General features: G+C 48.7%; 1 protein-coding gene across 1 annotated transcript in view; it reads left to right on the top strand.

Moving 5' to 3' along the window:
- ATCAY (ATCAY kinesin light chain interacting caytaxin) overlaps nucleotides 1-22,454 on the top strand; it is a 63,088-nt gene that overhangs the window by 35,147 nt on the left and 5,487 nt on the right. The window contains exons 5-11 of the mRNA XM_077121148.1: nucleotides 3,838-4,023; nucleotides 4,377-4,479; nucleotides 7,136-7,267; nucleotides 11,474-11,560; nucleotides 15,708-15,806; nucleotides 18,299-18,334; nucleotides 19,916-19,984. Coding sequence (XP_076977263.1) covers nucleotides 3,838-4,023; nucleotides 4,377-4,479; nucleotides 7,136-7,267; nucleotides 11,474-11,560; nucleotides 15,708-15,806; nucleotides 18,299-18,334; nucleotides 19,916-19,984 — 712 coding nt within the window. The remainder of the gene's footprint in view (nucleotides 1-3,837; nucleotides 4,024-4,376; nucleotides 4,480-7,135; nucleotides 7,268-11,473; nucleotides 11,561-15,707; nucleotides 15,807-18,298; nucleotides 18,335-19,915; nucleotides 19,985-22,454) is intronic.

The following is a 22,454-nucleotide window of genomic DNA, read 5'->3' as shown; positions in this document are numbered from 1 at the left end:
TCCCAGAGAATGATCCAGCCTCAATGCCAGCTGGGCCGCGTGGGAGACCCTGAGCTGGGGTGAGTGGGTGGAACATTCCTTTGGAAAGTTGGCCAGGAAAGGCCTCCTGGGGCAGGCAAGACCCTGGGGCAGGGACCCCCAAAAGTCCACGAATGTCGCCGGAGAGTGCTGAGCTGGAGGGAGCCGGGCAGGGCTGGGAGTGGCCGGGAGAAGTCTGGTTTTGACTCCCAGTTCAGTGGAAATCTGCAGTGGGGTCTGCCTGATCCGTTTGGAGTTTTAAAACATTACATCCGGGAGAGACGGGGCTTTGGGGGAGGGAAGGGGGTAGGAACCAGAGGGGAGTTTGGGCATCTTTATAGGAGACTGCCGTGGCTGCCAGGATTTGGAGAAATGGAGGGATTTGGGGTTTCCTTTGGAAGCAGAAATTGCAGGACATGCTAGTGGGTGTGACATGGAGGATGAAAGGAAGGAGTTGAAAATGATGCCTAAATGTTTGTCCTGAGCAACCAGGCATACGGTCATGCCACTTACAAAAGTGGGCAGACTGCAGGATGAACAGGTCGGGAGGGGTGGGTATTTGGAGAGTGGTTAAGAATGCTGCGAGCCCCTCCTTTGGCAAATGGGGCTGCCGCTGCCCAGAGAGGGAAACCTTGTCACACAGCACTTGTCAGTGACCAGGTGTCCTTGCTTCTATCTCCAGAGCATTTTCCTGTGTTCCATGCTCTGAAAAACAAATGACTTTAGCCTCCAAGAAGCCCCAGTCCTCCCTCATGCCAGCCCCAACCCAACCCTGTCAGTCAGCAAAGAGTGGGACAAATGCTTTCACTTGTGGCCTGGAAGAGAGCGTAGGGTTTCCCTGAGGACAATGGACGCCGACATGGACAACACAGAGACTCCTCCATGGCCCTCAGCCTCAAACAGACATGGAAACTGACCATGAGAGTGAAATGTGGCCGGGGCGGGGCTGACAGAGGGCAGCCCCTGAAGGTGCAATCAAGGAAGGCTTCCTGTAGGAGGTGGTGCCTGCACCAGGTCATAACAAATGTAGAACTAAAAAGCAGGATAAGGTGGCCTTCCGGCGGGTCTCACTAACTCTCCCTGGCCAGGGGACGGATCAGGAAAGAGACCCACTTCTCTCTTGGTTTCCTTTTTTTGAAAAAAAAATATATTTTTATTGAGAAATAACCACACACGTACAGGCCAACCATATTATACAATCAGTGACTCACAATATCATCACATAGTTGTGTATTCTTCACAATGATCATTTTTAGAAACTGCATCACTCCAGAAAAAGAAATAAAAAGAAAAAAGAAAAAGCTCATGCATCCCATATCCCTTTTCTCTGCCTCTTAATGGCCACTAGTATTTCCATCTACCCGGTTTATTTTACCCCATATCCCACCTGTTATTTATTTTATTTTTTATCCATATTTTCTTACTCATCTGTCCATACCCTGGATAAAAGGAGCATCAGACACAAGGTTTTCACAATCACACAGTCACATTGTTTAAAGTTATATCTTTATACGATCATCTTCAAGAATCAAGGCTACTGGAACACAGCTCTACAGTTTCAGGTACTTCCCTCCAGCCACTCCAATACACCATAAACTAAAAAAGGATATCTATATAATGTGTAAGGATATCCAGGATAACCTCTTGATTCTGTTTGAAATCTCTCAGCCATTGAGACTTTATTTTGTCTCATTTCTCTCTTCCCCCTTTTGGTTAAGAAGGCTTTCTCAATCTCATGATGCCAGGTCCTGGCTCATCCCAAGAGTCCTGTCCCACGTTGCCAGGGAGATTTATACCCCTGGGAGTCATGTCCCACGTAGGGGGGAGGGCAGTGAGTTCACCTGCTGAGTTGGCTTAGAGAGAGAGGCCACATCTGAGCAACACAAGAGGCTCTCCGGGGGTGACTCTTAGGCATAATTATAAGTAGGCTTAACCTCTCCTTTGCAGGAATAAGCTTCATAGGGGCAAGCCCCAAGATCAAGGTCTTGGCCTATTGAATTGGTTGTCCCCACTGCTTGAAGAATATCAGGAATTCTCTAGATGGGGAAGTTTGCTATTTCCTCCATTGCGAATATTTTTTTGTTTTCTGCCCAAATTACTCTGGGATTTATCGGGGCATCACGCTAACCTGGACAAACCACCAACACTCACGCCCTATTCAAGATTCCATGTATTTTTGCTGTTCAAGTAAACTGACCATACAAGTTAAATTGGATAATGTGCTACCCCAAAATATAAATTTTGCACTGAATGAACATCTCTCCCTTTGATCTCACACAGAGGTTGAAGTTTGAAAACATGGGCCATTTCCCCCTTTACCCAGTACTCTGATTTACCTAAGTCCTTTCCAGATCAGCTTCATTCATCTCTAGACAAAGTCCGATCACTGTTTCAGCTTTTTTAACAGTTGCTGCATGGGGTAATGGTAACTTTCATAGCTTCAGTGCTCTAACTCCGAGACTCATAAATACCTGAAGTTTCAAGGAACCACCGGGTTATATACAAACAGTTCAGTATCTCAGAATTTAGAAATATCAGTTACAATTCTTGAATAAATATGACTGCTGTATGTAAGAGCTTACAATTTTAGGACCCTTTACAAAAGGTCCCAAACTGATAACACACTCTTGACTTCAATTTTCTGAGTTTGTATATTATAGTAGTTCATAGAGTAAGGCATGATAATATTTATCTTTTCGTTTCTGCCATTCCACCTGGTTGCATGAATGAAACTTCTCGTGGCTGCTCAGTAGTGCATTGTATGTAACCCACAGTTCCCTCTTCCATTCCTCAGTTGTTTTGCCCTTAGGCCACCTCCATTCATTGTGGACCCGGAACCCTGCCTCCAGAAACACCAGTTTGCAAATAACCATTCCTGTCCCCACACTCACTTTCTCCTGTATATACAGAGCAACGGGGTTGCAAGATCACATGGCAGCACAGGGTATCTGTACCCTTTTGTAGCTTTGGAACTGTGTACCCCAATTGTGCACTTGTTCCCCAGCCACAAAGTCCATAAAGAACTCATATTTTTAAGAAGGCATTCCAGGAAGAGGGCTTAACAGATGCATAAGCCCCAAATCCAGAAAGCACAGCATTTTGGGGGAGTAACATTTGCTTGGAGTTGGGGGGCTGGAGCAGAAGCAAACCTTCCCAGGTCAGGACGAGATTCAGTCTTTAGCCTGCAGACAGTGGAAGCCCTGGGGGATTTTAAATGAGGGGGTTGCATGACTGACTTGGGTTTTCAAAAGAATTATGTGGCACCTGAGGCAAGGGGACAGACCAGAGAGGCATCTGGGCCTGGCTTCAAGCACAAGAGAAACGCAGACCAGAGAGTAGAAATGGGGTGCACGATACCAAGGACTGGGTACAATTTGGGGTCCACCAGAGCATGGAAAGTGAGGTAAGGGAGGACTCTGGATCTCACTGGAACCAGGGCTGGGCTTGGTCCCCTCTCTCCCTGCACCAGGCTCTAAGGAGGGTATAAAATGAGCAAGGCTTGTCCCATGCCATGCTGCGGGTCCAAACCCAATAGTGTCAGCAAAAGGAGCATCTGGGAGGACTTCCTGGAGGAGGTGATGTTTGAGCCAGGCCTCACAAAGGGAGTAAGAGAGAAAGATGGGCATGCAGGGTGGTCAGGTGGAAGGATACACTTGGGCAAAGTCTCCCAGGAGTGAGGGGGCAGGACACGTGGACACCAGCAGCAAAAGGTACCACAAGAGGGAGAAATGGTGGGAAAGGGACTGGGATCCAGGGGCCCCTGTGCACAGCACCAAGAGACCCAGACTCAGACCCACTCTACCCTTGACCTGCTTTCAGATGACACCCCCGTGGCCACTGCCAAGAACATGCCTGGGGACAGCGCAGATCTGTTTGGGGACAATGCGGCCGAGGATGGCAGTGCCACCAACGGGCGCCTGTGGAGGACAGTAATCATTGGGGAGCAGGAGCACCGCATCGATCTGCACATGATCCGGCCCTACATGAAGGTGGTGACCCATGGAGGTGAGGCCGGCTCCCCTGGGCCTGGACCGCTGGGTGACTGGGGACCACCTTGGAACCTTGGTCTCTTCTTCTAAATCACGGAGATGTTAAAATGTTAAGCCCTCTTCTTGGGCAGTGGGGAGAAGCTTGAATGTGGATGGAACATAGATATGCTGCGCCCACATGGGAATATGTGGTCTGGGAGTGTGACAAAGATGGGTCAGGGGTGGCCATATACTCCTGAGCCTGGGGCCCGTGGGAAGGGACTGGCCTGTGCGGACATGGGTGGGAGGCATGCATGGAGTGGCTCAGAGCTCAGAGAGGGCTCTCTTGGAGGGAAACCCACCGCTCACTGCCCACCGGCCTCTCTCCAGGCTATTATGGCGAAGGTCTCAACGCCATCATCGTCTTTGCCGCCTGCTTCCTCCCGGACAGCAGCCTCCCCGACTATCACTACATCATGCAAAACCTCTTCCTGTAAGTCACTGGCTCCTTCCGGGCTGGCTGGGAATGCTTCTGAGATGTCTTGGGCCGGTGGGCGGGAGAAGGCTGTGGGAGCCATGTTGAGGACTCTGAGAAGTGCTGCCTGGCCCAAAGGACCTCAATATAAGTCCCTGCTGGCCTCTTCCTCCCCACGTGACCCTTCTGGGCCTCTGTGTTCTCAGCAGCTGCTGCTATCATCATCATCCTCTTTATTTTCTTCATCATCATTGCTACCATTTATTGAGCAGATCCTGTGTGCATCATACCCGCCCTGACCACACCCTCTAAGAGAGATCCCAATGCCTCCATATCACAGGAGAACCACCCAAGGCTCAGAGAGGTTAAGTCACTTGCCCAAGGGCACACAGGTGCAGTATTATAATGACAAACATAATCTTTGTAAAGCACCTGACGGATATAGTAAGAGCTCAGGAAATATTCTTTTCATTATCACAATTACTAAGATTTCCATCTTACACAGGAGGACTTGGGGGGCAAGTGGACTAGACAGGCCAGAGGGGGGCAGGGTATGGCAAGAAAGAGTGTCTAGCCGAGGCTGAGGCTCTGCGCAACCTCATCCATCCATTCATTCATCTACCCACCCATCTAGTCATCTGTGTTAGTTGGGGTTCTCTAGAGAAATAGAACCAACAGGAGAGATCTGTAAATATGAGATTTATAAAGGTGTCTCACGCAACCGTGGGGATGGAAGAGTCCAAAACCCATAGGGCAGCTTGTGAAGCTGGTGGCTCCAATGGAGGGTCTGGAGAGGCTCACTGGCTGAAGAAGCAGTGAAAGAGACTCTCTTCTCCCTTAAAAGCCTTCAACTGATTGGATTATCTCTTTGTTGGGAGCCACGCCTTAGTTGATGGCGGATAGCATCAGCCACAGATGCAATCAACTGACTGATGACTTCATACACCAGTCACGAAATATCCTTGCAGAACAGTCAGGCCACTGCTTACCTGAGCAGACCATTAGGCATAATCATTTGGCTAAGTTGACACCAGAAACTAATCATCACACCATCCATCTACCAAACATCCATCCATTCTATACACCTACCCATCCACCATCCACCCTTCTATCCATCCACCCATCCGTCCACCCAACCACTCATCCATCTATCCATCCATCTGTCCATCCATCGACCCAACCACTCATCCATCTATCCATCCATATATCCATCCATCTGTCCATCCATCTGTCCATCCATCCACCCAACCACTCATCCATCTATCCATCCATATATCCATCCATCTGTCCATCCATCTGTCCATCCATCCACCCAACCACTCATCCATCTATCCATCCATATATCCATCCATCTGTCCATCCATCTGTCCATCCATCCACCCAACCACTCATCCATCTATCCATCCATATATCCATCCATCTGTCCATCCATCTGTCCATCCATCCACCCAACCACTCATCCATCTATCCATCCATCTGTCCATCCATCCACCCATTCAACCATATATCCACCTATGCTACCATCCATTCCATTCTCTCCATCCACCCATCCACCAGCCACCCTCTCATCCATCCATCCGCCCATCCATCCATCCATTCACTCTCCCATCCATCCACCCACCCTTTTACCCACACACTCACAAACCCATCCATCACCCATCAGTCCATCCTTCTACCCATCCATTTATCTCAGTGACTTTCATCCTAGGGTGGTTCTGACCCCAGGGGACAACTTGGTGATGTTTGGAGGATTTTCGGTTGTCACAGTGTGGGAAGAGGGTGCTTCTGGAATCAATGGGTTAGAGGCCAGGAGTGCTGCTTAACCTCCCCTCATGCACAGGACCGTCCCTACAGCAGAGAATGGGCCAGCCCCAAACGTCAGTGAGCCAGGGATGAGAAAGCCTGCTCCATCTACACACCCAGTGGCATCCACACCTCCACTCGCCCTTCCACTCACTAAATGTTTCTTGATGCCCAACTGGAAAATACTAGTGACTCTAAGCCGGTCTCTTTCCCCAAAGATCTTACAGCCAGTGGGGGAGACAGGGCAAATACCCACCTCTGTTCCCCTCCTTTTCCTAGCCCTCCCATCACTCCCAACAGCTGGCAAGCTTAGTTGGTTGCTGTCCCAGGATGATCAGGCCTTTGGAGGTTTGACACTGAAGCCCTAGGATGAGAGAAGATAACCCTGGAAGATCAGAGCAGAAAATAGCCTGGGATGCCCGGAGTCCATTCTCACCAATTTACAGGCACAGAGGCTGAGAGAGAGGGGAAAGGATTTTCCTGAAATCACTCAGGGAGGGAAAGAATGGGGATCAACTCCAGGCTTTCTAATGTCTAGAGCTGTCCGCCACACCTGCCATTGTCCCTGGGCACCTGTTCCCCGGCTGTAAGAGAGGGACTGTGAGTCCTCCTCTCTCAGAAATGGTGGGGAGGTGGAATGAGAGAGAATGCATTTAAAGCACCTAGTAAGTGCTCAATAAAATGGTCACTGCAGCTCTTATTAGGCCCAGTGATAGAAATTTGGGGTGGGCTGGAGTCATCTACACCCACTCCCACCAGAGTGTACCAGGGTGGCCGACAACACCTGGCACAGGTGTGGGAGCAGAGAGGGCCGGCATCGTAGGCTTCCTGACCCTCACTCCACCACCCACGTCGGGTCTCCCGTGACCAGGTACGTCATCAGCAGCTTGGAACTTCTGGTCGCTGAGGATTACATGATCGTTTACCTGAACGGAGCCACGCCCCGACGCAGGATGCCGGGCATTGGCTGGCTGAAGAAGTGTTACCAGATGATTGATCGGAGGTGAGCCCGGCAGAGGGAGCTGGGCAGGGTGGGAAGTCACCTCGGGGTGTGGGGCTCCAAAGACTGGGGTGAAACCTCCCCGCTCCACCTCCCCCAGAGCAAGGGGAAAGAGGTCAGAACCAGGGGCACCCCAGGGAACCTTCTGGAAATGGGGGGGGAGTGGGGCAACATGACCACACCGTCAAGAGCTGGGGTCGAGATTAGGAGAGGGCAGGGTTACAAACCAGCTCTCCACTCGCGCACTCTAAGCAAAGCTTCTTCCCCTGAAAAATGGAGACAATTATAGCACTGACCTGGAGGATAGAGGAATGGGCTCCTGTTAGCTATGGCTAAAGCTAAAACAATAAGCCATATAACAGTGAGTGAGAACGTGGAAAACATTCCCCCAAGCAGACTCACTTGGGTCTCATGGTTGCTGAGACAAGAAGGTTCTTTCTTACTCGGCGCGGACAGAATGCTGCATGTCACATATTCCAAACTCCCAGTGCATGCGTGCTCCCTCTAGATCCGGGGTTTCCAACCAACCAGGGCTGAGTCTGTCCCCCTGGAGATGATGGGCAGTGTCTGCAGACATCTGTGCTTGTTCCAACTGGAAGAGGGATTCTCCTGGCATCGAATGGGGGGAGCCCAGGGAAGCTGCTCAACACACCCCCAGTGCCAGGGACAGACCCCAAAGCACAGCATGATCCAGCTCCAAATGTCAATCAACAGTGCCCATCTTAAGTAGCCCTCCTCCGCTGAGGCTTGTTCATGCCCCCAAGGAGCAGGCCAGTGATTGTCTGCAAGCCTAGGTTAAGCAGGCTTCCGCTTTAATAAATGCCTGGGGCTGGAAGGCCCCGTGGAGCACCTATTGGGAGAGGGATTGCAACCCCAGGTGGGGAATGGGTTCCGAAGGTGTCACAGCAAGTTGATGGCAGAGCTGGGGTTGGAGACTTCCAGTCCCCTTCCCGGTCTCATCACCTTTAGGCAGGTGCCCCTTCGAGAAATCTGCAGAGGCAGGGAGAAGTCCAGAGGCCAGTGTAGAGGTACCAGCCTCCTGAACGTAGCCTGGTGGGACCCCTCGCTGCCCCCAGCAGGAAGAGAATCATTGGGTTTGAAATTGAGCCACGTGTCGTGTGGGTTAGTGGAGGGAGGCCCGAAGGCTGCGCTGGGCATTTTGCTGATGTTCAGTGCTGCCTTTGTCTCCCAAGGCTGCTATGACCAAGTAGGCTGTTTGGCTTAAAACAATACAAGTTCAATGTCAAGGTGTTGGCAGGGCCACACGCCCTCTGAAACCTGTAGTGGAGACTTCTTGCTTGCCGGTTCCAACTTCTGGTGTTTGTTAATTATCCTTGGCTTTCTGTAGCTTGTAGATGCAGCCCTTGAGTCTCTGCTTCCTCCAGCTCCATTTGCCCTTCTTGTATCCTGTGTCTGTCTGTCTGTCTGCCCAAATTTCCTTTTTTTATGAGGACATTAGTCATGTTAGATTAGGGGTCACCCTAATCTGGAGTGATCTTGTTTTTGTTTTTTTTTTTGTTTAGATTTATTTATTTTTAATCATGGTAAAATATTCATAACATAAAAATCATTTTAGCCATTTTAAGTGGACAGATAACTTGAAATTAAGTTCATTAACAAGACTGGAATTTTCAGCCCTATTTTCATCATCCTAAACCCAAATCACACTCATTTAGCAATAACTCCCCATTCCCTGCTCCTCCCACCCTTAGTAACTGTTATTCTGCTTTCTATGTTTATGAATTTGCTTATTCATACATGCAAGATCATACACTATCTATCCTTTTGCGTCTGACTTCTTTCACACCACACATGTCTTCAGGGTTCATCTTTGTTGTAGCATACATTGGAACTTCATCCTTTTTTAGGGCTGAATAATATTCCATTGTCTGGATGGACACATTTGATTTATGCATTCATCTGTTGATGACCACCTGGGTTGCTTCCATCTTTTGGCTCTTATGAATAATGCTGTGATGAATGTCTGTTGTTTTAATTTGCAAGCTGCTGGAATGCAATATACCAGAAATGGAGTGGCTTTCAAAAGGAGAATTTAGTAAGTTGCAAGTTTGCAATTCTCAGGCAGTGGAAAAGTCCAAATTAAGGCATCAAGGGAAAGATGCCTTGGCTCAAGAAGGCCAATTTGTTTCTGTTATATTGCATTCTGGCAGCTGGCAAACGAGAACAGGGAGTGCCGTTGGACATTCATCACTCACTCATTCATTTACCCCACACGTGTCCTCCATACGCCTGCCAGATCTCTGCCCCCATCCAGGAGTTGGGGTTCCCCGGAGGAGATAAAGACACACCTCTGCAGTCCCCAAGACCTCAAGGGCAGGTGGAGGTAAGGGAGGGACAGGAGAAGAATAAATTTCTTCTTCTTGCATTTGTTCAGGGTTCCTCGCTCAGCTGGAAGGGCACATGGTGACGTCTGCTAGATTTCTCCCCTCATTTCATAAGGCTTCCCTGGGGACCTTCTGCATCTCCAAAGATCTCTGGCTGTGTGAGCTCTGTGAGCTCTAAAGCTTTTTCCAAGATAGTTCCCTATTTAAAGGGCTCCAGTCAGCAACCCCACCTTGAATGGGCGGAGACACGTCTCCAGGGAAACCATCTAATCAGAAGTCATCAGCCACAATTGGGGGGCTCACGTCTCCATGGAAACAATAAAAAAGATCCCACCCAGCAATACTGAATGGGATTAAAGGACATGGCTTTTCTGGGCTACAGAATTGCTTCAAACTGGCACACCCATGTACAACTATCAGCCCCCATCTCTGCTTTCAGTTATTTGGGGTCTGTGCCTAGGAGTGGGATTTCGAGTTCAGATGGTGATTCTGCTTTAACTTTCTGAAGAACCGCCACAATTTGACTGCATCTTAATTAATCACATTTTCAAAGACCCTATTTCCAGATAGGTACATACACAAGATAGGGGGTTAGGATTTTATATATACATATATATTTGTTGTTGTTGTTGTTGTTGTTTACATGGGCAGGCACTGGGAATCAAACCCGGGTCCTCTGGCATGGCAGGCAAGCATTCTTGCCTGCTGAGCCACCATGGCTCGCCCAGGATTTTTGGGAAGGGGAGGGGAGGGACGCATGGTCTGGGAATCAAACCCGGATCTCCTGCATGGAAGAAGAACATTCTACCACTGAACCACCTGTGCACCCGGGCTTAGGATTTAAACATGTTTTTTGGGGGCAGATGATTCAACCCAGAACAGGCATCGAGAGTGCAGGATCAGCTACTCAAACCCCACCCTTCTCATCCTCCTGCTTCACACAATGGGTCCCTCCCTTACCTCCACCTGCCCTTGAGGTCTTGGGGACTGCAGAGGTGTGTCCGTATCTCCTCCGGAGACCCCCAGCTCCTGGATGGGGGCAGAGATCTGGCAGGCGAGTGGGATAAGTGAATGAGTGAGTGACGAACGTCCAAACGGCACTCCCTGTTTAGCTTGCTAGCTGCCAGAATGCAATATACCAGAAACAGGAGTGTCTTTTTAAAGGGAATTTAATAAGTTGCTAGTTTACAGTTCTAAGGCCAAGAAAATGTCCCAATGAAAACAAGTCTATAGAAATGTCCAATACGCTAAGGCATCCAGGGAAAGATACCTTGGTTCAAGAAGGCCAGTGAAATTCAGGGTTTCTCTCTCAAGTGAGAAGGCACATGGCGAACACAGTCAGGGTTTCTCTCTCATCTGGAAGAGTGCATGGAGAGCATGGCGTCATCTGCTAGCTTCTTCTCCTGGCTTCCTTTCATGAAGCTCCCCAGGAGGCATTTTCCTTCTTCATCTCCAAAGGTCGCTGGTTGGTGGACTCTCTGCTTCTCATGGCTATGTCGTTCTGCTCTGCTCTCTCTGAATCTCCTTCATTCTCCAAAATATTTACTCTGTTATAGGATTCCAGTAAACTAATCAAGACCCACCCAAATGGGTGGAGACACACCTCCACCTAATCCAGTTTAGCAACCACTCTTGATTAAATCACACCTCCAGGGAGATGATCTGATTACAGTTTCCAACATACAATACTGAGTAGGGATTAGAAGAAATGGCTGCCTTTACAAAATGGGATTAGGATGAAAACATGGCTTTTCTGGGGTACATACATCCCTTCAGACTGGCACACTCCCCCTTCTTCTGAGCCTTGCACTTTTCTCCAAGCTCTTCTCTCCCAGGACCTCACGTTTCCACTCTGCCTCCCCAGATTGCGGAAAAATCTGAAGTCCTTGATCATCGTGCACCCCTCCTGGTTCATCCGGACGGTGCTGGCCATCTCCCGCCCCTTCATCAGGTGAGTAGGAGACAGTCAAACCTCTATCCGGACACCCACGTGGGTCATTTTTTTCTCTAATCGGCACTTTCAAGGTTCCCTGTGAGCAAGAGATCTGATTGCTTTTGAAACAACAACGAAACCATTTTAAACTATAAAATACTTTTAATAAGCAACAAGGAATAGAAAAAATAATAACAGCCAACTACCATGCACGGAATGTCGGGTACTTTTCATTTTACTTTTCATTTTTCACTACTTGCCACCGCAACCCCCTTATCACACCCATTTCATAGATGGGGAAACTGAGGTTCTGCATGGTCAAGGGAACTCGTTTGTGGTCGATGTGACAAGGTCAGCCGTTCCTTTGCCAGCCAGAATCTGCATGTGGCCCGTTTGGATGCCAGGAAAGCCTCGTCCTCTCCTGGCTCCATCCACACCGCAGGGCTGATAATGGATGGACATTGCATAAATGTGTGCGTTAGCGGGGAGGGGATCTCCAAAACCACCTCAGGCTTGCTAATTTGCTATAAGGACCCACAGAACTCAGAAAAGCTATTCTCCTTGTGGTTATGGTTTATTTAAGAGGATGGGATGCCAGTTAAATTGAGCAAAGGGAAAAGGCGCATGAGGCAGAGTCCAGGAGAGACCAGGAGAGAAGTAGGCATTCAGTTGTCCCCTCCCCGTGAAGTTGAATGGACAGTGCTTAGTTCTCCCGGCAACGACATGTGGCAATATGCTCGGAGTATTGCCAGCCAGGGGAGCTTGCCTGAGCCCTGCTGTCCAGGGTCTTTATTGCGTGTGGGTGACACAGGTGCAGGATAGCTGCAAGACTGACCCTAGGTACTTGGTCTCCGGCCCCTTCAGAGGTCAAGCAGATACTGCATGAATGGAGGCCCCCTCACCACAAATCAGTGTTAGCAGAGAACATCTGATGTGGCCCAACGTTCCAGGCAAACACACTCTTACCTGGCAGGGCAATCAAAGGGCTTAGAGGCCACCTCCCAGGAGCTTGGTCAGAGGCCATTTTTTTTTTTCTGGAACATTCAGGGTTTGAGCACCCCAGTTCTGCCAGGTTAACCCTTTTACTGCCCAACATGGAAAAAAAAAACAGATCAAGTCAAATAGAATTAGTCATGTTGAATACCCTCTTCAACCAAATAACACTAAATATAAATTATAATGTATTAGAATCCGAAGCATCAAATTAAATAAAGAGCCTTAATTTCCACGTTCCCAATTCGGAATCTGTGACCACTTGAAGAGACAGAGCCCAGTGTGGCCTCCAGGGCAGTGCAAGCCCATGGGTATAAACAGTTGCAAAGAGATGACTTTAGGATGCTGCTTTCAAGGAACCTGAGCACTCTTTTGGTATTTCAGCAGAATTAGGTGAACCCTATGCTAATTAGGGGTCAGACTAGCAGAACTGCAATGCGTTCTCTATATTCTATGATTTGGGGGGAGGAGGGAGGAGAAAAGGGAACTTCCACCTTTCAGAGGTGAGGAGACAGGACACAGTAATTCTGAGCTGGGATCCAATTAAAAGGAAACCCCCAATCATTCCACGAGGACCTAATGATGGGGTTGTGTCTAACCCTTGCCTGGAACCCCCACCAAGAATCCACAGTGAGTGCATTGTCCACGGCTATTGATATCCAGAGATGGATTTGCTGGGTACCATGAGATCCAATATCATTAGGTGACGAGCGCCTGGATTTATAGACCAGCTCTCTGAGAAGCAGGCGTTGGCTTTGGACACTATAAAAACAACTTTTGAGCCAATCAAGCCAGTCCCGCAGAGAGACCCTGTGGATCCAGGTATATTCAGGCGCTGCAATGCATTTCCAACTCTTTAATTACCCGGAGTTCAGCCAAGTTCCCAGGCTCAGGGCACAGTCCCCACAATACCAACGGCCACAAGTTTGGGGGTTCCCAGGGCCACCCACACTTCTGACCAACTGGCTACAAATTTGGGGCCTCCCCCTGCCCTCAGGTTTGCTCATTTGCTAGGACAACTGGAAGAACTCAGGAAAGGACGATACTTGTGGATACAGTATTTTTTTTTGTCTGTCTGTTTTTAACATTTTTTATTGTGAAATATGACAAATAAACAGACAAGTAATAGATTTCAAGGTACATTGTAACAAGTGGTTATAAGACAGATTTCGGAGTTTGGTATGGGTTACAGTTTCACACTTTTACGGTTTTCCTTCTAGCTGCTCCAAGACACTGGAGACTAAAAGAAATATCAGTATAATGATTCAGTAGTCATATTCATGTGTTAAATCCTATCTTCTCTGTTATAACTCCTCCTTCTCCTTTGATCCTTCTCTCAATCTTTAGGGATATTTGAGCTAGGACCATTCTAACTTTTTCATGTTGGAAAAGGATGTCAATAATATGAAATAGGGAGATGGAACTAGTTGACGTTCTCGGAGACGTTGGCCCCTCTGGGTTTGACTTATATCGCCTTGGAACCCTCTGGAGGTTGTAGGATTCCGGAAAGTATTCATAGTGCATGGAACCTTTGCAGAATCTCAGATAAAGCCTTAGGTGTTCTTTAAGGTTGGCAGAAATGGTTTTGGTTGGGGGTTGGCAACCCATGGTAATCAGCAATATCTAGCTGAAGCTCGCCTAAGAGTAGCCTCTAGAATAATCTCTCGAGTGAATATAGTTTTATTATAGCAAAAAGGATACAAGTAAGAAGAAGCCAAAAGAAGAGATGCATAGGGGGCGGTCTGAGAGGGCCCCCGAAATGCAAAGGTCCCATGTCCTCTTCCCAGGAGGCGCACTGACCTGTATCACCAACCAGGGAAGCTCCTGAGCTTTGGTGCCCAGAGTTTTTATTGGGGTCTCATTCCATCAGCACAACTGATGGATTCAAGGTCCCTGCAGTGGAATCAATCTCCAACCCCACACCCCTAATAATCTGGTGGGTCTTCCTGGCTTGACTAAACCACCCCCCCCCCCCAAAAAAAACAACATCCTGAATCATCTCATCAGGGTAAATTACCAAAAACTACTGGGGAGTCCTGCAGTGGACAACAAAAGAGATTCCTCCTTGGGGTACTCCAGGGATATAGAGGTTACCCTCCCCTCCCCTAAAGAGCCGGGACAAAGGACAGATCTCTTTTCCAAGGCCAAATCTTAACTGTACAGGGGTGGCCCTGCCTGGATGGCTGCCTCTCTGTTTTGGGTTCATCCTCTGTTCTTTTGTCCTTCACCCATCTCTCGCATCGACCGCCACTGACCACAGGGGTTCCCCATGTCCTAAGGATAACTGGGTTTTTCTTCTTATACAAACCAATTTGAACTGCATGAAAGCTATCGAACACGTGGTCCAGTGCAGTAAACAGTGATCACTCTGTGACTGCACATGAGGAAAACATCTCTATCATGTCCTAGTCTGTGACTGTTGACCTTCTGCTAAGCAACTGGTTTATCTTGTCCTTGTGGATGCTGTAAATTATATAATTCATTATGTGTTCCCTTTTGCACTGGATGTCAGAAAGCTTGAGGCAAATTTCTGACTAATCTCTAAAAAATTATTTTAAACTTCTCCATGTATGCTCGGATACTTTTAGCTCTTTTGTGTTCCCCTGTCGTTATACTGTCTTGGCCTTTTATAGCTTGTCATGAGACATTTATTTTACCTTGAAAAAATTTCTTGTACATTTCCCCAAACATAGGCTTAACTTTTTAAAGATCAGCATGAGTTCAGAACAGATTGCTGGTGACAAAGCATCTCATGGTACCAGGACAAAAAAAAAAAATTGAGTTCTGCTTTGGACAGGAAGCAGCTATTCACTAAAGAGTGGTGAGCAAGCTCCTTTATCAAGCCCAAATGACTGCTTGTGCCGTCCTGAGCAGGGAGGATAGTGCCACTACGGTGTTCTCCAGAGAAAATTAAACCAGAGGAGCAATTCTTAGATAAAACAGAACAGCTAAAGCTAAATAGGATCTGCTTGTCTCTCAATCCTCAGCAGCTTTTACTTTCCCCTGGGGATGGAAGCTGCGCAGAGAGGGAGGTTTGCGCTACGATGCTCAGGGAATAGGGTCGTGTGTGCCTCCCTGCCCCTATCATTCTTTCTGGGCAACCCTGAGTAACTCCCCGCCCCACTCGCGAGGGCTGGGTTCCAGGCCTCTCCCTCCTTCTCCTTCCTGCCAGTGTGAAATTCATCAACAAGATCCAATACGTGCACAGCTTGGAGGACCTGGAACAACTCATCCCCATGGAACATGTCCAGATCCCGGACTGCGTCCTACAGTGAGTGTCCTTCTGCCCCCTATTCGGCTGGGAAGGCCACCGCTCGGTGCGAGCCATCCTCCCCACCCGCCCCCAGCGCCGAGTTCTTCTTCGTTCCTGTGCTCCTCACGTCCCGGTTCACTCCCCACTTCCTGGTCCACTCCCCACTTCCTGGTTCACTCCCCACTTCCTGGTCCACTCCCCACTTCCTGGTCCACCCCCCACTTCCTGGTTCACTCCCCACTTCCTGGTTCACTCCCCACTTCCTGGTCCACTCCCCACTTCCTGGTTCACTCCCCACTTCCTGGTCCACTCCCCACTTCCTGGTTCACTCCCCACTTCCCGGTTCACTCCCCACTTCCTTGTCCACTCCCCACTTCCTGGTCCACTCCCCACTTCCCGGTTCACCCCCCACTTCCCGGTTCACCCCCCACTTCCTGGTTCACCCCCCACTTCCTGGTTCACCCCCCACTTCCTGGTTCACTCCCCACTTCCTGGTCCACCCCCCACTTCCCGGTTCACTCCCCACTTCCTGGTTCACCCCCCACTTCCTGGTCCACTCCCCACTTCCTGGTCCACTCCCCACTTCCTGGTTCACTCCCCACTTCCTGGTCCACTCCCCACTTCCCGGTTCACTCCCCACTTCCTGGTTCACTCTCCACTTCCTGGTTCACTCCCCACTTCCGGACGGAAGTGAGAGGAAGAGCGGGTGAACAGACTGGAGCCCACGTGAAGTGGTTGCCTGGAGACTGCTGATGTCACGTCCAGCTGCGTGTCCCGCATCACATCATAAACACCAGCCATTCTTTATTCCATAGCACAGCCTACTTGAACATCTTTTTTTTATTGTGGTTAGCATATATTTATATATATATATATATGTTTTATATATAAAACAAAACTTTATATATATATGCTAAAACTTAACATCTTAACCATTTTTAAGTGTGCAACAAATGGCATTAATTACATTCACAATGTTGCACTGTGATCACCACCATCCATTCCCAGAACTTCCTCTACCCTCCAAACAGAAACCTTGAACCTATTAAGCAAGAACTCCCCATCTCCGTCCCCCACCCACCAGCCCCTGATCACCTCTGATCTCGTTTTGCTTTATGAATTTGCTTATTCTAGATATTTTACGTAAGTGTAATCATGCAATATTTGTCCTTTTGTATCTGGCTTATTTCACTCAACATGATATGTCATCGAGGTCCATCCATGTTGTCGCATGCGTCAGAACTTCCTTTTTACAGCTGTGTAATATTCCACTGTATGGTTAGACCTCTTTCTGTTTATCCATTCATCTGTCCATCAACACTTGGATTGCGTCCACCTTTGGCTATTGTGAACAATGCTGCTAGCAACATTAATTGTGTACAACTATTTGCCCGATTTCCTGCCTTCAATTCTTTTGGGTCTACACCTAGAATGGAATTGCCAAGTCATTTGGGTAATTCTATATTCAACTATTGGAGGAACCACCAAATTGTTTTTTACAGTGGCTTCACCATTCTACATTCTCATCAGCAATGTATGAAAATTCTTATTTCTCCACATCCTTGACCACACTGCTATTCTCTGTTTGTTTGTTTGATTTAAGAATAGCTGTCCTAGTCGATGCTTAAGCATCGTTTTTTCGGGGGGGAGGGTGGCGGTGCGTGGGTCAGGAATCAAACCCAGGTCTCCCACGTTTAAGCATCACTTTTAAATGGCTGGATCACAATCCACTCTGTGGCCAGGGCAATACCAGCAAGGCCAGCTCTGGAGTCTCCTAGCCACCAGCAAAGCAGTGCAGTGAAGCAAGCAGAGGCACAGAATCAGAGGGCATAGCAGTCTGGGAGCATTTAGTGCTGTGCAAGTTTCAGCAAAAGGCCCCATGCTTGTTTTTATAAGTAAAGTTTTATTGTCACACGGTATATCAGGGTTCTCCAAAGAAACAGAATCAATAGGATGGATGGATGGATGGATAGATGATTTAGATAGATAGAGATGATTAAATAGATGGATGATGGATGGATGGATGGACAGGTAGGTAGATATTTATTACCAGAATAGACTCATACAATAAATTGGAAACTCCAATGAAGGTGAAGTTGTATTCCCCAGGGGAAGATGGCTGGCTGGCTCAAAAAGAAGCCAAAATTCTTGTTTCTGACTTCTGAAATCGTCAGTTCTGGCTTGGTCACCTACAGCTGATTGGATGAGGAGACCTACACCCCCATTGCTCCTTTGTTGATTGTAGATGCAATTAGCCATAGATGCAACCAACTGACTATATATATTCAGATCATCTACGAAATACCCTCACAGCAATGACCAGACCAGACCTTGCCTGGCCAACCCACTGGACACCATCATCAGCCAAGTTGACACTTTGACCTGCACACATGACCACTGCCCTCATTCATATGTCATCTGTGGCAGCTTTGGCATAAGGGAAATTCCCCCAGACAATGAATCCACCAAGAAGAAAAGGTTGTGTGTGATGTCTTTGTTCTTTCTTCCAGGTATGAAGAGGAAAGAATCAAGGCCAGGAAGGAAAGGTAGGGCTGGAGCAGCATCTGCTGGGGAGGTGGGGGTGGCAGCTGAGCTGGACCCTCATTTGGGGTGACCTGGTGGCTTCAGCTCAGCGGGGACCAATGTTGGGTGCTAGGACGGTTTCCTCTCTGAAGGGCTTAGGAATTTGAATCCCAACCACCCCACTTAGTTGCAGTGCAATATTAGGCAAATTGAAAATTCACCACTGCCTCGGGGGGGTGTGAAAATCATGGATAATATAACATAAGGTCCTCAGCACAATGAGGGTACACATTACATGCTCCATAAGGAAAATAAGGATAACTGTGATCATACTGAATTTTCACTTTATGGGACCAACGCCAGACACAGATGCGCCTTCTTTGCTATTTATCGGCTCACTTTCCATTAGTGGCACATCCTTTAGCAGCACTCACAGAACTTCTGGACTATTCCAGCCCCTCCCTGTTATGAGCAGGGCAAGGATCACTGTCAGCATTTGCAGTGTCGGAAATCAGAGGCTCAGAGGGGGCAAGTCCCCTGCTCAAGGACACACAGCACATTTGTGAGGGTTGAGAGCAGTTGTCACACCAAGCCCCCACATCATCTCGTGGGGGGAAACAAGCAAATAAAACAGAGGCCCAGCCCAAAAACTTCCTTGAGTAGTAAAGGAGATGGACCCCTCACCAGGTGAGGAAAGAGTTTCAAGGGACTGGACGAGACAGAGAGAATGATCTCAGCCAACAAAACACTGAAGTAAAAGCATGACCTGGGCAGAGCCTGGTATTGGCAGATGTGCTGGATGGGAGTGAAAAGGGGGGGAGGGGTGCTGGAGATGGGGGTGTCGTTGGGGAACAATGCTGTGCCCTTCGGAGATGGTTCTTCCTCCCCTTTCCCCCCCTCCCGTCTCCCCCTTTCTCCTTCCTTCCTTTTTTACCTTCCCTCCCACCTTGCTTTCTTCCTTCTTTTCTCCTCTCTTCCTCCCTCCCTCCCTTCTCTCCGCCCTTTCTTCCATTCCTTCTTTCTTTCTTCTCTTCCTCCATCTCTTTCTCTCTCTTTCTTCCTTCTTTCTTGTCTTTCTCTCTTTCAACTTCCCTCCCTTTCTCCCTCCTTCCTACTCCCTTCCTCCTCCCTCCCTAGCCCTCTCTCTCTCTCTCCCCATCTCCCCGTCTCCCCGAGTTAGCTGCCCTCCTTTCACCTGCTGAACCTCAGGGGCGAGGACAGAGAGGTGACATGTGCAGGCAGGGCACTCACCCTTCCAGAACTGCAGCCGAGGGGGCTGGGGACACAGCATCCACCCAATAAGTGCATGAACGCGTCCCCAGTGATAAGCTGGGTCGACAATCTTGCTTCTCCCTGCCCCCCCCTCCTGACCCTTACCGCTGGACTCCCCCTTCACTGCGCCCCTGGGTGAGCTCCTCTCTCCCCACCCTGGGCAGGCAGAGGTGGGGCCATCTCCACCTCCTGGACCCAATATTTCCAGGAGACAGCTCTTGGATCAAATTTTTTTGGTCCAGGGCAGAGGGGCTGGTGGGGGCCAATAGCCGCCCCGCCCCCCCCCATCGCCGGCCCAGCACCACACGTCACCTTGCTCTCTCTGTCCACAGTGTGAGGCCCCAGCCAGAGTTTGTCCTACCCAGGTCTGAAGAGCAACCAGAGGTGGTGGCGGAGAGCAGGTGAGCATGCAGGTGACCTCAGGTGAGCATGCGAGTGTCTGCAAGTGAGTGGGTAGCTGTCTGAAGGGGAGTGGACAAGTGTCCACAAGTGGGAGAGTATGCAGCTGGCCACAGGTGAATGCGTGGTTATCTGCAGGTGTGTGTGCAAGTGACCACAGGTGAACACGTGCAGGCGACCGCAGGTGAGTGAGTATGCAGATGACCGTGGGTGAACATGTGGGTGTCTGCAGGTAAGTAAGTGTGCAAGTGATCTCAGATGAACATGCAGGTGTCCACAGGTGAGCAAGCATGCAGGTGACCTCAGGTGAGTGTGTAGGTGTCTGCAGGTGAATTGCGGAGGTCACTGCAGATGAGTATCAACATCTACCCAGGGCTGACGTAATCAGGGGAAGGCTGGGGAGAAAGACCACAGTCTACGAGTAAGATGGAATACACAAGTTATGTGGGCACCAAGTTGAGCGAGTCAATTCCCACCAAATCCAAACAATCTATGGAGCCCAGCGCTGTCCTCCAATGGACAGAACGTGCTGGAGCTTCTGAGAGCCGCACTGCTGGGGCTGATTCTCCCAGTGGTCCTTTCCCATTAAGGGGTGCCCCCAAGTTTCTCCGCATGTGCTTACTGGATGTTGGGTAGATGAGAGCCAAACATAGTGTTGGGGCAGGGAGACGTCTCAGGGAGCCTGAAGTGGTCCCATGGGAAGTGGGAGCTGAGAGCATGAGTTGCTGGTTCCCCCCATTATAGATTGAATTCTTTCCTCCATAAAGACGTGTCCGACTCTTAATCCTGGTCCTGAGGATGTGAACCCATTTGTAAATAGGACCTTTGAAGACCACCTCCGCCCAGGCCCTCTGGAGATGAGTTCACGTCCACAAACACAAAACACACAAGGCAGCCATGCACCGTGACAAGTCAGCAGATGGAACAAACAGCAGGACTGAACTCTCCTCCAGGATTCTCAAATAGAGATGATAGACAGATTACCCCTTGGAAGTCATAAGAAGGTGTGTGTGGTAGTTAGATTCAGGAGTCCACTTGGCCAGGTGAAGGCACCTAGTTCTGTTGCTGTGGACATGAGCCAATGGTATGTGAACCTCATCTGTTGCTCATTACATCTGCAGTTGGCTAGGAGGCGTGCCTGCTGCAATGAATGACATTTGACTTAATCGGCTGGTGCTTAAATGAGAGAGCACAATGTAGCACAGCCCAGGCAGCTCAGCCTACCTCATCTCAGCACTCGCAACTCAGCCCAGGCCTTTGGAGATGCAGAAAGGAATTATCCCGGGGAAAGTGTTTGGAACCCAGAGGCCTGGAGAGAAGGCCAGCAGAGATCACCCTGAGCCTTCCCATGTAAGAAAGAACCTCAGATGAAAGTTAGCTGCCTTTCCTCTGAAGAACTAATGAAATAAATCCCCTTTTATTAAAAGCCAATCCGTTTCTGATGTATTGCATTCTGGCAGCTAGCAAACGAGAACAGTGTGATACTAATCAAACCCCAGATTTTGGAGCTGAACTTTCCTGTTACTGCAGCCCAGAAGTTGCAGACAACACTCAGTGCTTGCAGTTCTCTAAAGTACATTTTCTCTTCCTTCCCTGACATCATATATACTGGGTGTGCAAAGTGTGCATTGGAACTAGAAATGGATGAGAACAAGATCGAGAAACAGTATTTCAGCTGCTTGTCATTTACTATGGAGAAAACATACCATAGGCCAACTTTAATGGCCATGGTTGATGGAAGCCAAAAGGGTTGCAGCCATGTGGGATCAGTGCTCATAGGAAAGATTCTTCTTAACATTTCTTCTGGCTGCTTCAGCAGAGTTTTAGTACCTTCCTCAGAGATCACTTTATGGGATGGTGGCTGCAGACCTGTGACATTGCTTGCTGGCAGGGGGCAGTTGGCATCCTTGCACACTGGAAATTCAGCACCATTTTGCATTAGATGAAAACAGCTACCCACTGCAACAAGATTTCTAGGTCCTGGATTTTTTTTTTTTTTTAACATGGGCAGGCTCCGGGAATCGAACCTGGGTCTCCGGCATGGTAGGCAAGAACTCTGCCTGCTGAGCCACCATGGCCCGCCCTTACCCTTGGTTTTTGCATAAATATATTTTACAAGTAGAATAGTGCTAAATATATCAATTAAAGCTTTTTTTATAAGAAAATTCATTTAAAAAAAAACAGAAATGATGAAGTAGTCATGTTTGGAATGAGTAAAGACACCTTGATTGTAGACTTCTAGGCTCCCAGACTTTGAGCCAATAAATCCGTGTTGTTGAAGCCAACCAGCAAGTGGTATTTGTCGTAGCATCTCTGGCAGACTAAGATGCACCCCTTACCCTTCCGCCTTTACCCAGAACGACTCAACTTTGAAGAACAGAGGTTTCCCAGCCATGCAGTGTGGGTTCAAATCTCAGCCCTGACCTTGTGACCTGTGTGACCTTGGGCACGTCCACAACCTCTCTGGGCTTC

Source organism: Tamandua tetradactyla, chromosome 11, assembly GCF_023851605.1.
Source record: "Tamandua tetradactyla isolate mTamTet1 chromosome 11, mTamTet1.pri, whole genome shotgun sequence".
Lineage (NCBI taxonomy): Eukaryota > Metazoa > Chordata > Mammalia > Pilosa > Myrmecophagidae > Tamandua > Tamandua tetradactyla.
This window is presented reverse-complemented; position numbering and strand designations above follow the sequence as displayed.